At 34.6% G+C, this 14,805-nt stretch overlaps 1 protein-coding gene across 1 annotated transcript in view; it reads right to left on the bottom strand.

Moving 5' to 3' along the window:
- The window catches only part of LOC113050247 (receptor-type tyrosine-protein phosphatase T-like), a 73,531-nt gene that overhangs the window by 29,622 nt on the left and 29,104 nt on the right, over positions 1-14,805 (bottom strand). Inside the window, exons 9-10 of the mRNA XM_026213036.1 lie at positions 9,012-9,199; positions 946-1,033 (exon numbers count right to left, since the gene is read on the bottom strand). Coding sequence (XP_026068821.1) covers positions 946-1,033; positions 9,012-9,199 — 276 coding nt within the window. The remainder of the gene's footprint in view (positions 1-945; positions 1,034-9,011; positions 9,200-14,805) is intronic.

Raw genomic sequence — 14,805 nt, 5'->3', positions numbered from 1 at the left:
ACCTGTATAATTAAATGGGTTTAACTAATAGCAAATTCATCATAATACCCGCTGGCTGTGAGCGACTGACAGGTTATTTCATTTGGCCCAATGTTTCATCTCATTTTAAGAGCACCATGACAGAGACAACTAAATCTTGTAGAAGAAATATAATGTCAACAACCAGATATCATTTAATGGCGCTATATTTGCAAAATAATTACCAAAGTCTATCATGTTACTACTCTGGCAATAGCATCATGTTTTGACATCTTCAAAAGTATTCTTTGAAATATCTTGGTGTACCATGTATACATGGTACTTCCATGGTATATGAACATGGTGAAACAGGATTATGTTAAACTATGGTACTTAAAAATATACCGAAATTCAAGTTCCATGGTATTTACATGTACCAATGTAGTTAAGTGAAGTGAAGTGACATTCAGCCAAGTATGGTGACCCATACTCAGAATTTGTGCTCTGCATTTAACCCATCCGAAATGCACACACACAGAGCAGTGAACACACACACACACACTGTGAGCACACACCCGGAGCAGTGGGCAGCCATTTATGCTGCGGCGCCCGGGGAGCAGTTGGGGGTTCGATGCCTTGCTCAAGGGCACCTAAGTCGTGGTATTGAAGGTAGTTAAAAGGTAGTTTTTGGTACTTTTTTTAATGAAGTGGTCGGTACTGTGCACTTCTGTGAATTTTTGATGTGGTCTTACCTTAAACTTGTAAATACAAAGAATATGCTAAGGTATGTCGAATGTATCATGATGTTACCATCTGATAACTCGCCGTAGCAGAGTACTTCCACAGTACTTTTTAATCATAATGAAAATTACAGCCATTGGTGAGGCTGAGGTGTGAGGTGCAGTTATCAAGGTGAAAGAAACCCAGAATTTGATTTAGGAATTTTGTTAAATACTATTTAGGATTCTTTGTTGTTTCAGTACTCACAAGCGATGATGTTGCCGTAGCGATTCTTGTTGCGGTTTTCTTCCTTCTTGGCAGTTTCCCATGGTGCCGTTTGTCCCTCGGCCAGACCCTGGAATCAAATCAAGAATATTTTTTAACATGTTCATCCATTACAGAGACTGCTTTCACACATATACATATCATTTCTGATAGCTAACATACAAGTCAAACTTTTCACACTTTTCAGAAATAACAGGCCAAGTTAGGTGCCTCTTGTCCCTTGATATCACTGAAAGACTTGTGTGTGTGTGTGTGTGGAAGGGTCTGGTAATTGTAGACTTATCCTTTAGCCTTGGGTCAAAGACAAGACTCTGAAATGTCAAACAAGAGCACTGAATGGTGGCCACTTAAACCAGCAGTGCAATCTTCATCCTGTCCAGCACACACAAGACAAGCCATTTACTGTGAGAGATCTAAAGAAACAGTGGTCTGCAAAGGGTCTGCATTAAAGAAAGACTTCATGGACAAAGTGATTCAAAACAAGCACATTTTAAAGATGAATTGGAGGGGGGATGGTGCAATTTAGTGAAGGTCTATCTTTAAAAGACGTCTCTATGAAAGATCAGCCATAGAAAATCGAGTTCATTCACAGACCTCATAATATGTGTATTCTCTATTTGTTTTATTTTTTCCAATCTCAGTAAAAATTTAAGCGGAATTCAAATTCATGTTAGAACATCCAAAAGATCACCAGAAAATTCATTAGATTTTCACAATGTAGTGTTATTGACATGAGCTTGCTCACCGTCAGTCAAATAATTAATTATAAATTCAGTATCAGTTTGTAAAATTAAATGGGTTTAACTCAAAGCAAATGATAGGCTACTTCATTCGGCCACTGTTTCATCTAACTTTAACAGTGATCTTTTAGGAAAATATAATGTCAGTAACTATATATCTCATAATGAATTGCATCTATAGTATGAATTGTATTCCATCCATCCATCCATGTATTGCTTTTTGGTACTTCTATTAATGCAGCAACATACTGTATAAGTAAGTAATTAAATAAATGATGTGTACTTAATCTAAAAATACTATCACATAATGAACTGTGATGTTATATGAACAAAAGTAGAAACCAAATAAAACTAAAATAAGATAAGTTAGTAGTGTTAATGAAAACTATGAACCTTTTTATTTTCATCAAACAAAGGAGACAATAGTGTTATTGTAGACTGCTCTACATGCTTCTACTAGGCGAGCTTTAATGAGTGGCCAGATATCAAAAGATCAACTCCCCGAAATCAAAGCTTCACTGTTATAAGGATACATTCTCTGCCCGGTATTTTGGCAGAATCTGGCAACCATTCGCACACACTCACTCCTCATTGCAGAAGATATGAAATGAAACACCAACAAACAAGCTGGAGTTTAGCGATCTACATGAAAGTCTTCCTTCAGGTGGTCTGTGTGTCATGAGATCTTTACTGTATAGTTTGCGATTGTGTTTGCTGAATAAACGCACTTACTCAACTGCGGTTGTTTTAAAAGAGAAGGTTATTGCTATTGTCATTTGGAATTAGTGGAATAACTTGGAATTTCACTGTTATAATATTTTTCCTTTATTTTAGCAGTTTTCATAATGTAGACAGAGTGATTGCATAAGTCTTTGGTATTAATTTAAATAATAAAAAGCCTATAATAAATCAGTACACTAGATATTGTAAAACACACAATGCATTTTTCACATGGCAACAATCATTATTTTGAGCAAAAATTATTTTGATCAGTTTAACCATTTTATACATTTGATTAAGACTAAGATTAAATGAAAAATGGCTGCCAAAGTTAATACTGCTGTTTGGTTAATTAATAAGAATCCTATTTCTAAAATGTCAAGTTTTCATTGACTAAAACTAGACTAAAATGTTGAGACTTTAGTCGACTAAAACTAAACAGGATAAGGTTGACTAAATATGATAAAATCCAACATGGACATGTAACACGGGACTAAGACTAAATAGCCAACAAAATTAACATTAGAAGTTAGAAAAATAAAAATTATTATAAAAAATGGTTTCCATCATGCATCACTACATAGATTGTTTTTCAACTAATTGACTGTTCTGGATGGTTAAATCGCTCAGCATTCGACGAGGTCATTAAAGTAGAAGAACTGTTTTTCTCTCCCATGTCTGTACGATGGATCCCATCTGGAACTAGTGAAGCATAGAAGCCTGAACATACGGACTGTATCATCTCTACTGTACTGTTCCTTCATGTGCATTAAACATGATCAGGCACCTGTGAAAATCGAAACCTTACAAAGCCTCATTTTTTTTAACTGCTCTTTCATGTGTGAATTAAATCTGATCTGGCAACCCTTCCAATAAATCAGTCACATTCATGGCTAGGGATCCTGGAATCTGGCAACTCTGCCCATGTTCTCATTATAATCACAGTACAGTCAGGGTAACGGAGTCAGTTATAGAAAACCTCTCTGTCTGCTTGACAGAATGTGATGCTAAAACTGTTTGAGGGCTTCTTAATGATACATTTTGAGACATCCGGAGAGAATCGCTGCACAAAAAGCTTTAAACTCCTGTCTTCTGGCACTGAGCTAAACTTATTTTTCATTTGTTCTGTACCGGATTCCTCATCCACCCTCCAAAAATGTCCTCACTGGAGCCTCTCTCATCTTCTGATCTTCTGTTTTCGATATTATTAATACTTCATAGAAGGGATGAGAAGACAGTGAAGGCGTGTTTACTGTGTGTGTGTGGACAGGAAGACAGCAGACACGCTGTTAGACGTCTTCCTACCCCACACTTCCAAACATTTCATAATGCTCTTCAGCAGCTACACTTTCTACTCTTCATCTTTTTTGTTATTTTGTTATCTAATGCAATGACATTCACACATTAAGTGTTGACTTAAGTGTCCAAATACTTTATGGGGCCACTGTAACCTTCTCCATATTTATACGTACCGTGAACTTCTCGTTGTTTCTTCTCTCTCTAATGTGAGCACAGATGCAGAATCACACATCTGGCAGGCTGAAATTAATGATGCGATTGTGCTGACATACACACACAGGTGGCCGTCATCAGCTTTTACCAACATGATCAGATCTGCATCACTCCCTGTCCATCATATCTCATCCCTCTCCTTTCCTTCTCTCTCAACTCTATTTGTTAGTTCCACTTTACATATCGCGTAAAATTAGAGATGCAAGATATACTGCACTAATGCACTAAAACTGAATATTCTTAAGTGAGAAATATTAAATCGTTTATTCTGAAGTATTTGCATTTATTTGACTATTTAAATAATATTTTCAAGAGTAATTATTTTACATTGCTTAACAGCATAAATCTCTGAATTGTGAAAATAAATTAAATTACTAACTAAATTAAAGTAAACAATTAAAAAGTATGAACACTGTATAAACTGTGCAAACTGTGAAATAAGATAGATTCAATTAGTTCAAATGTATGAGATTTAACAAAAATCATTATAATTAATATATATATATATATATATATATATATATATATATATATATATATATATATATAATTATAGCCACTTATTATTACATATTCAATTAAATAAAAATATATTGAATTAAATATTTAGATTTTATTTAATTTAATCAAAAATAGCAACATATTAACTTACATTCAATTAAAATATTAAAATAAATCAGTCAGATTGTCTACTGATGCTCAAGTCCAAATATGAAGCATTTTATGAGTGGATTTTAATTTGCTAGCCAATTAGCTTATTTTGAAAGGGTTAAAAAGCAAAGTTAAATTATTGGTTACGAGTAACATTAAAATCTCATTTGCAGTAAAAACCACCTCCAAATTCACAGTAAAACATGCATTATGGAAACGCAGTATTTGCTCCTAATGTGCTTTCGCTCATATCAGCTAGTCACAAGCCAGTAAGCAAACACTCCATTCAACTCAGTGTAAATGTATTGAGTTTCTACTCCTTCACTGCATATTAGAAAAAATGACTTATTTTCGGAGGCAAGGATAGAGATGAGCTGATGCAAAAAGCTGCCAACTTCATTTGCAGGCAAACTTGTGAGGCAAATCTGGGTAGAACAGAGAGGCGATAACAAAAAGGCGTTATAAAAACGTCTGCCTTGATGAATGACCCTTTAAACATGGAGGCACAGGGTCTGGTGCTATCAGACTTCCTATGACAGGCAGGAGCTGCCAGCAATACATCTATCTCATGCTTAATTCTACATTTCAGACGGCCTAAAGCAGCCAGTAAAGCTGAGCTAGTCCTATTGCAACACTAAAATTAACTGAAAATTGAACTAAAATTAACCTATTATAACACTTCAAATGATCAGTTAATAGTTAGGACAAACCTCTGTAACATCTAGATCTCCTTCAAGGTTGGTCTGAACATGCATTATCCTATTTCTGGCATTCACAAATGAAATTGTGAATAAATAAATTGGACAGAATAGACACTAAACAACATGCAGATCAATTTGTTATTTTGTATCTCCGAATAATAAATCAGATGAATGACGGACAGAGCCATTCTTTATGAATGAGAGTCTCTTCTTTAAAAGTGCAGTCGTTTCCCTTTTAAAGATGCCTTCAATCTAGATGATTGAAAATTTGGATACAGAGAGTGTCCCTTCCTTTCTAATTCACTGATGTCTCTTGTTGCCAGAGCCATCCATCAAGACTGTATCTGAATACACAATAAAGTGCCAAATATGATTCATACTTATACTCAAGCAAAGTTCTCTGCTGACTGTTCATACAGTACTCTCCTTTAATAGCCTACCTGAGAGTATTCCTACATCAGTGAGCAAAGAGTTCAGAATAACTGATACCAGACCAGATTTCATATTAGAATTCTAAACAAAATGTTTAAGAACATGCCATCACAGCTTTGCTGCCATTTTACAAATAATCTCAAAGTATAATAATGCTACAGTAGTTACTACAAGCAAACTATTTCTCTCATCTGGGAGAGAAAATATTTGAAATAGTAATTTTTCATAAAATGCAGATTTCTCAAATTAAAAGAAAAAAATTTACGTGGCATATTTTAACGATCTAAATGCAAAGTGTAAAGCGCACAGCGCAGGTGCCCTCAGGGTGCATCCACTTTTTCACGATGGAAAAACGGTTGACGTGCCTGGATGCATGGTCTAAACGGGTTGTCCCTATTCTCTTAATGTGCATACACACACACACACACACACACACAATACAGAAAAAAAACCTAAATACAAAAAGATTAGAAAGTTATTATTATTATTTTTTTAATAATATAATTAGAATAGTGATTGCTAAAGTTAGAGGGTCAAATGAAGATGAAAGAGATCGATTCTTGAAGATAGCTGAGGACTCAGCTGCTCGGATTGAGTTGGGCAGGTCATTCCACCAGAAGGGAACATTTAATTTAAAAGTCTGTAAAAGAGACTTTGTGCTTCTTTGGGATGGCACAATCAAGCGACGTTCACTTTCAGAATTCAAGCTTCTAGAGGGAACATAAGTCTGAAGTAATACATTTAGGTAAATGGGTGCAGAGCCAGTGGTAGTTCTGTAGGCAAACATCAATGCCTGGACAGAACAAGAGTTTGAACAAGGAGTTGTGCAGCATGTTCCGAAAGAAAGACACCTCACCTCTCCAAGATACTTTGAAGGACTTATCTCATAGGTAAGACTCAAGCTATTGAAGTGTGGTTTCTGAGATGCCCTTTGCCAGTAGGTTTGATAGGAGGATCTGGTGGTTAACCGTGTCAAAAGCAGAGGACAGATCAAGCAGGATAAGTACTGAAGATTTGGATTCCGCTCTTGCCAGTCTTAGAGCTTCAACAACTGAGAGCAAGGCCGTCTCAGTTGAATGTCCACTTCTGAAGCCAGATTGGTTGCTGTCAAGGAGGTTGTTGTGTGTGAGAAATGTAGAGACTTGGTTGAACACAGCTCGTTCAAGTGTTTTTGCAATGAAAGGAAGAAGGAAAACCGGTCTGTAGTTCTCTAAAAGAGATGGGTTGAGGGTGGGTTTCTTAAGTAGTGGAGTTATACGAGCATGTCTAAATGATGAGGGGAAAACACCGGTGTGGAGGGATGTGTTGACGATGTGAGTGAGTGCAGGTACAATTGCAAAAGAAATGGCTTGAAAGAGATGAGATGGAATAGGATCAAGCAGGCAAGTAGTAGGGTGATTAGAAAGGATGAGCTTGGAGACTTCTGCATGTATATATATATATATATATATATATATATATATATATATATATATATATATATATATTTAGCCTTAAAAAAAAACATATCCAATGTAATCCTGTAATTTTTTATATTTGGCAAGTTTGTGTTCTGCTGTGCGTCCCTGTGTTAAATAAGCAGCATGGACACTCCTTAAATAACAAAAAAATAAATAAAAATTGCACCAGACTTTAGACCAGGTTGGTCTATGGCACAGTCTATTTTCAGCTCCTTAAAATAGCAATGCGCCAGCAATGTGCCTGAACACACCTGTTTCTTAGACCAGCATGCCCATGGGTGCACAAATGAGCGCAAATGCATTTGCTAATTAAACAACGTGGCACTGGATGGGAAAATGCGAATGCATGTTTCATCAAATTAATGCTGGCTTGGTGAGCATAAGATATTTCTTTTGGAAACATCAAAAAGTCTTAGTTATTTCCATACTTCTGGCTGGAAGATTATAAAGTGTAGCTCAGTATCTTATTTTATGGTACTTTTTAATGCTTTAAAGCTTCAGTCCACATTCATTTTAATTGCAAGGACAAGTGCGGCCAGTAAATTCTTTAATAATACATCAAGCTTGCGTTTCCCAGAAAAAAAAAAAGTTGGATTGGAATGACATAAGGGTGCATAAATGGTGACAGAATTGTCATTTTTGGATGGCGAACTATCCTTTTAATGAAAACAAATCACAAAGTGAAGCTGGAACTGCTACATGGCAGCTCAATCAAAGCCACTATTTGTAGGAAATATATTTAGAAGAAAAATAAATGACCTTATCAAAAGTTTATTGCATATCTTTCTATTGTTGGCAGCATCTTTCCTCTAGCGCTATTCAAACAAAATAACAAAGCCTCAACGATGTCAATTTGTGCTTTCCCAATCGTAAAACGGTCCCTATTACAAAATCTGTACCTTAAAAACAGAGAAAAATAAGACCACACACACACACACACACACACACACAGATACAAATGTGTCTTTAATTTCAAACGACAAAGAAAACCATCATACAGATGCAATTTCAATGTTGGTGACCTTAAGTGAAAAGAAGTTCTATTAAAGCGAGTTTCTATTAAAGTATTATTAAATTATTATTAGAGCAGATCATGTTTGGAGACTGCAGAGATAACCCGAGGTTAGCATACTTATTAAAAATCTTGAGTACGACTTACTATTGACTCAAAGGTCTTTGCATATACCTACTAATAAAGGTTTAGACAGTGAAAGATAATTGGTTTTATTATCATGGGGGCTTGATCTTTTGTGGTCCACTGTGTTGGCAGATTTTTCAAGAAGCGCTTCTTATCTCACACGACCTTTTCTGAACAGAATGCCAGCATGTCATCGAGACACTGACCTGCTTCCTTTAATAATCACAGAGGCACTTCAATTAGTTATTCAAATGTGTTTAAGAAATAAAACAATATGAAAAAAGACAGGGCACTAGCAAAATCACTCATTATCGAGTGATTAAAAAACAACAAAAAAACGTTTGACATTTTAATAACCCTCTCAATAAAACCGTTTTAAGATTCATTCCACATCATTCTTGGGCTTATTGTGCATGCAGAGGCAAAAGCAAATTTCATAGCTGCACGGCTGTGGTAATTACTGCAGATAGACTTGATCTTACTTCAAATTTAGTAAACTAAAAAGCAAGCAAAATATATTTGAGAGCTATAGCAGAGAGAAAGACTTTCAGGAAAGTATCACATAAAGATGGCTTCACTCTTTAAATGTAGCAAACAGCTCAGCATCAATATTCTTTTATCTACTCTGTTCATAGAAGAAAGTTCTGTTCTTATTTTTTCTTGATGTCAGTCCCTCAAGCTCAAGCCTTCTTACCTCATACTCCTCTTTAAAGCCATAACCCTGCCCACACTTCATCTGGGTGATGTGTTGGAGCAAGTCTGCCACTCTGATGGCCGGTTGGAACTGGCCGGCCTGGTAGGACATCTCCACCGACTCACAGCCTCCATATGGGTACGTCTGGATGGTCATCGAGGGCTGGGACATCTCACTGTGGCTGCCATCTGTGGAGGAACAATTCACAATCCTTGAGTACCATCACAATGTTCAATTGCCAGCTGGAAGGTTGCTGGTTTGATACCAAACAAGGCAAGCAAGGCACCAACCCTGGATTGCACTTTCCTATATTTATGACATAAAAGTAATTGACAAAAACTCTACCAGTCCTGGTTATTTTATGTTATGAAACAAAATGCATCACTCTATAACATAAAGGTACCATTGGGCAGCATTTACAGTTTACCTAGAAAAGGCATAATTCATTTCTACATCCTGTTGGATTCACAATCTCCCATGTATGTTACAATCTATCAATGTAAAAGCCTCAGGCAAAAATGGAAACACTAGAAGATTTTGAAATTTTAATCAATAATTTACAACATAGACAGGTTTAACTGCTATAATGAAAAGTGCATATCTGTTTCAGACCATCTAAAGATTACACTGGATTCTTCTAAATTTTCCCCACTACTAGTGATATTATAAAGCTTTCAATGACAAACCTAGACAAAGCTAATTTTTTTATATTAATAATAATAATAAATAAACAAAAATGTAAATACACATTTTAATGACCACCTCAACTCTCTAATATATAATACTAGTCAAAAGTTTAGAATAATTAAGATTGTAAATGTTGAGAGAATAATTTCTATAGTGTATATGATCTACTGTACCATTTTAAACTTTGCACATTTAAAATGCTCACCAGGGCTGCATTTATATATTTATATAAAAATGCAATATTGTGTAATTTTATTGCAGTTTAAAATAACTGCTTTATATTTTTATATATTTAAAAAAGTTTTTCATTCCTGTGATGCAAAGCTTGATTTTTTGGAGTATGCTAGCATAAAGATGAGCTCAAAGCAAACAGACGAGGACTAAAATACACTTCATTTTGCATTTATGGGAACTAGCCAATTGCATCACACAGATCCTACATAATCTGTAAAACCATTCAAAAAATGACAAAGAAAATGCAAATATTTGCAGTCTAGGATATCATGTTGTTCTCAAAAAAGCACAGCTTTGTTTACTGTGCACTAATACCTCTCAATCAAGACCAAACCCCTGAAAGCTCGGCTAAGACCTCGACTACTGAGAGCTATCTGAGTGTCATTCAATCACAGCTCAGTGCAGACTTCACTTATGCATAACAATATACTGAGATGCAGACAGTGCGTCCTTGCAAACTCTCTTTTATTAGAATAAGACTGGGAAGCAGTTTATTGATGTTAACGAGCTTTTTAAATAGAGGAATGGAGGAAGCAAATGACAGAGAATTTTTAATATGGTCTGCTTTAACCGGCTGAAGCATCATTCAGAATAACAGAGTGATGGAAAATTACTTGACAAATTATTAATATGGCTATTTGCATCTTAATTGCCCTGAAAATTCATTATACACAAAAAATGTAAAATCCATACCAAACATCACGCTTTCGACATGGCAAAATACAAGTAATTAGGACCGTAGTATTTTTAGTGCCAGTAGGAAAAAGCGGCAAAAATGTATTACGAAGAAAACAATTATGCCAGAATCGTAGCCTCAGGACACAAAAAGTAAAGTAAAGAGTAATACTAAGACTGCTCAGTGAATCTGAACTGGTTCACAATCAGCACACAAAACATCATTCGGATCTGACTGAACTGTGAGCTTTGATATTTGTTTAGGAATTAAAACAATTTGCCTATATTTTGCATATAATTTGCTGCTTATTAGGCAGCAAACAGTTACGGTTCCCATTGACTTCCATTATATGGACAAAAATACAGTGGAGGTCAATGCTATATTACCATCATTCTTCAAAATAACTTCTTTTATGTTGCACATAAGTAAGTAATACAAATTTCATTTTTGGGTGAACTATTCAATTTACTTTTTTTTTTTTTACCAATATTTACATTTCAAGTCAACAATTCAAGACAAGAGCCAACGAAAAGCTTAACATTTTAAGCTTGACAGTTAGACATAAACTGCATAAACTGCGTAAATAAATAAATGCATATGTGCATTCATAAAATGATAACAAATATTCACAAAACCTTTACAAATTTAGTTCTAAAACAAACTATTGTTCACAAAGTCAAAATATTTGAAAATTACAGGTGATAATATTCATATTGGGCAATGCAAATGTATGGTGGAAAAATATGTTATTGACTTAGGCGCCAACATATAAACACTAAAAGAGAAAAAAAGAGTATGCAATAGAGAAGTATACACTAGAGATTCTAAGGTCTCTCAATTTACTGCCCCTCCTTTTGCCTTTCTCCTTCCCTCTATCTATCATTTTTTAAATTAATTAATAATTCATGTGTTTTTGTCTCAGCAGCATTGAGTCAATCTCAAAGTGGTGGCCCAGTGGGTGTATTATGTTGTTAAAACCACGCGTCTGCCACATCCAAGCCTGAGAAAGATCGAAGAACTCCTGCTCTAGAAATGAAAGGTCAACTGCAGATTTAAGGTGACTTCATATATGTAGATTATGGATAATTATTTAGGTTTTGTAATTTTGAATCTTCAGGATGATGAGTTCCGACAGTTATGAGTTAAAAAAAGAGAGTACAGTTCATAAATAAATTATACTGAATCATTATTAGATTTTACTGTGAGGTCCTTTGGGATAAAAACACCTAAAGATGATGGGGAACATAAATCATGCCTCCCTCGATCAAAGATGAAGTGTGTATTTTCTGTACAAAACAGTAAAATAATTAAATTGTCTGAAGAATGTTTATTCATTAATAATGTTATTGCAGTAATAATAAAAAAACACATATAAATGTGGAAATGTGATTAATTTTTTTATGATGTTTATGTTTTACATCTTCATATTTATATTCCTATAAAAATGCATGAAATAATATGGATCAATAATAATACTTTACTTTGCATACTTTTTTAATTATTAGTTAGCTAGATGTGACTCACACAGGGCAAAAATGTATTTTTATACAAAACTCTCTACCATGTCTAAATCATTTTCTAATATATTGCACATTTTCAAATTCTAATCATATCTTCTAACACAATGTTCTCTGCATTCCTCACAGGTGCAACAAATAGGTTTTTGATATGATAAAGTAACATTAATACTGTTTAAAATGAACGCTATAAAAAAAAAAAAATACATTGACAGTTTAAAACATGAAGGTTTTTTTGCTAAGAACCTGAGGAAACTGACTTCATCCCCCCCCCCCCCCTTAAAATATTAAAAGGGGATCATCATTTTGAGAGATGTAAAAATACACAGCATGTCCTGCAACAGCACAACTCCAATGCATGTATTGGCCTATATTACCGTTCTACAATTCCTGTCACATATTGACTGAAAGAGAGAAAGACAGACATTGGCTATGCCAAGTGACTATTCTTCTTTCGGATAAAATTGTCTAATTTCGGTCCTGTTCTGTCCCTTAATGGCCTCTTCATTTGAGCATGAACTTTTTGTTGACATTGCATTATATGCATTCAGATGATTAGAGCTAAAATCACATTAAAGCTCAATTATCAGCATGCACAGTTATATTATGATAAAGTGATATGTTTCCATTAACAATAATTACCTGACAAGTCACAACAAAACACAGGTGACTAAATAATGACGTTGTAAATGACTTTCAAATGTCATATGTGAATGGGTCTCTTATGGCTGAGGGTATATGGAGGAAAATAAACGTGAACTATAAACCTCTGAAATAATATGTGTATACTGTATGTAGAAAGTGCTGTCAAGGTAAAGTTATTTGAATTATTAGCAAAGTATAATAAGTGTTAGCACTGGCATTGTCGCAATATATAAAACATTCAATAAGATGCTTCTCTATGTCAAACTTTTTGTCCTTGGCTACAAATTTGAAAAAGTAATCTGCATGTAGACTCTTTAAATATATACAATATAATTCAAAAGTTTCAATGCTTTTATTCAGTAAGGATGCATTCAAATGATCAAAAATGATAGTGGAGCGTTTATAATGTTAAAAACGTTCTATCATGGTTTTCACAAACATTCAATTCAATTAAACAGAAAATGTTTTCAACATTGATAAGAAATGTTGAAGTAATGGCAGCTGATAATTCAGCTTTGCATCACAGGAATAAAATGCATTTCAAAATTCAAATAGTAAGCTATTTCAAATTGTAGTAATATTTCACTCTTTTTACTCTTTAAACTAATATATATAAACTTATCTATGTAGGATTGTTTTCTTTAATTAAACTGTTTTTTAACTTAATTTTTAATGATTAGGCTCATTATTTTTACTTGTAGGACAATAAAATGGGAAAAAGAAATGCATATATTACAGAACCAAATCACAGAGATTACTTACGTAAACCATATGTCAACAATCTTATTTATGTCTATTTTTTGTTCTTGTAAGTCTCCTAAGCTATGAAAGAGCAATCTTTGAGTAATATCATTCCTCTGAATGCCATTATCAGAGTTAAGCTGGTGTCGCCAGGCGTCTTTCAGCTAACCAGCAGAATCACACACATCCCTCAGTGGGTTATCCATTTCCAGCCTCTAAAACTATTGTTTCTCCATGAAACCGAACCCTTCTCTCTGTCTCTCTCTCCATTCCTTTCTCTGTTCCTCCATTCAGTTTTTTTTTTCATTTCCATCGATCCTACAGATATCTACACTCCTCTACAACATCTAAATCTTTCACTCTTTATCTGCTCTAAAACACTGCATGCACCCTATTTTCTCTACCATTATCCTCTCTCTTTCTTACACAATGTTCTCTCTCCCAGGTGCAAAACCTAGACTACTCATCAGATGCCTTGATGATCATCTCTGCGTGGATTACAGGAGAAATGATTTTAAGAAACACGTCTCCCAGTTCCTGTATGTGATTACAAAGGCTTTCTCTCTGTACCGTGATCGATAGCCTGTAAATGAACTGGAAGCCCCATATAATAGGCAGGTTTATAAATGATTAGGGGCTGCCAGTCTTTCTCAACCTCGTAATCTCAGAGACATCGTTTCGGCAGCGAGCATCTCCAGAACAGAAATATGACCGCCCTCACTGGGAGCGAGAGATGGGGTCTGTAAAAAAGAATGAAAAGACCTTTTTCTTCATTTAATGCCTCATTCTTTTATCTGTACAGGTGGCTTTATTTATCTTCTCTCCATCTCACTATCTTAACCCTCCACTCGATTTCAGCTTTTCAATTCTTCTTAAAACAATCAGTACTTATTGCAGTGCTTGCTAGACTCTAGAATCCATTCAACCTTTGTTTTGTAGATCATTTCAATCTTAAGTGTATTCTCCATTCTTTTCTCTAAAATTGTTTACTTTTAAAGCAATTTAACATTTAAGCGAAATGGTCTTATTACCCTGACATAATGAAAAAGCAGGCCAATATATGAGTTCAAACAATAAAATCACCAGAGAAAGTTACTTCCTAAGCAAATCCTTATGTTTTTCAACTAAATTACAAACACTTTATGTGGAACAACATGCTCTGAAGAATTGTGCACAATAAAACTTAGAGAAATCAAATTCATTTTGATTTTTCATGTGGTTCAGGGCTTTTACAATCTTACAAAAAATTATATTTCAAATAGATGCTGTTTTTTTTTTTTTTTTTTTTTTTTTC

Source organism: Carassius auratus, chromosome 31 (genome assembly GCF_003368295.1).
Source record: "Carassius auratus strain Wakin chromosome 31, ASM336829v1, whole genome shotgun sequence".
In the NCBI taxonomy this organism is placed as follows: domain Eukaryota; kingdom Metazoa; phylum Chordata; class Actinopteri; order Cypriniformes; family Cyprinidae; genus Carassius; species Carassius auratus.
Note: the sequence above shows the minus strand (reverse complement) of the source record. Positions and strands in the feature narration are given on the sequence as shown.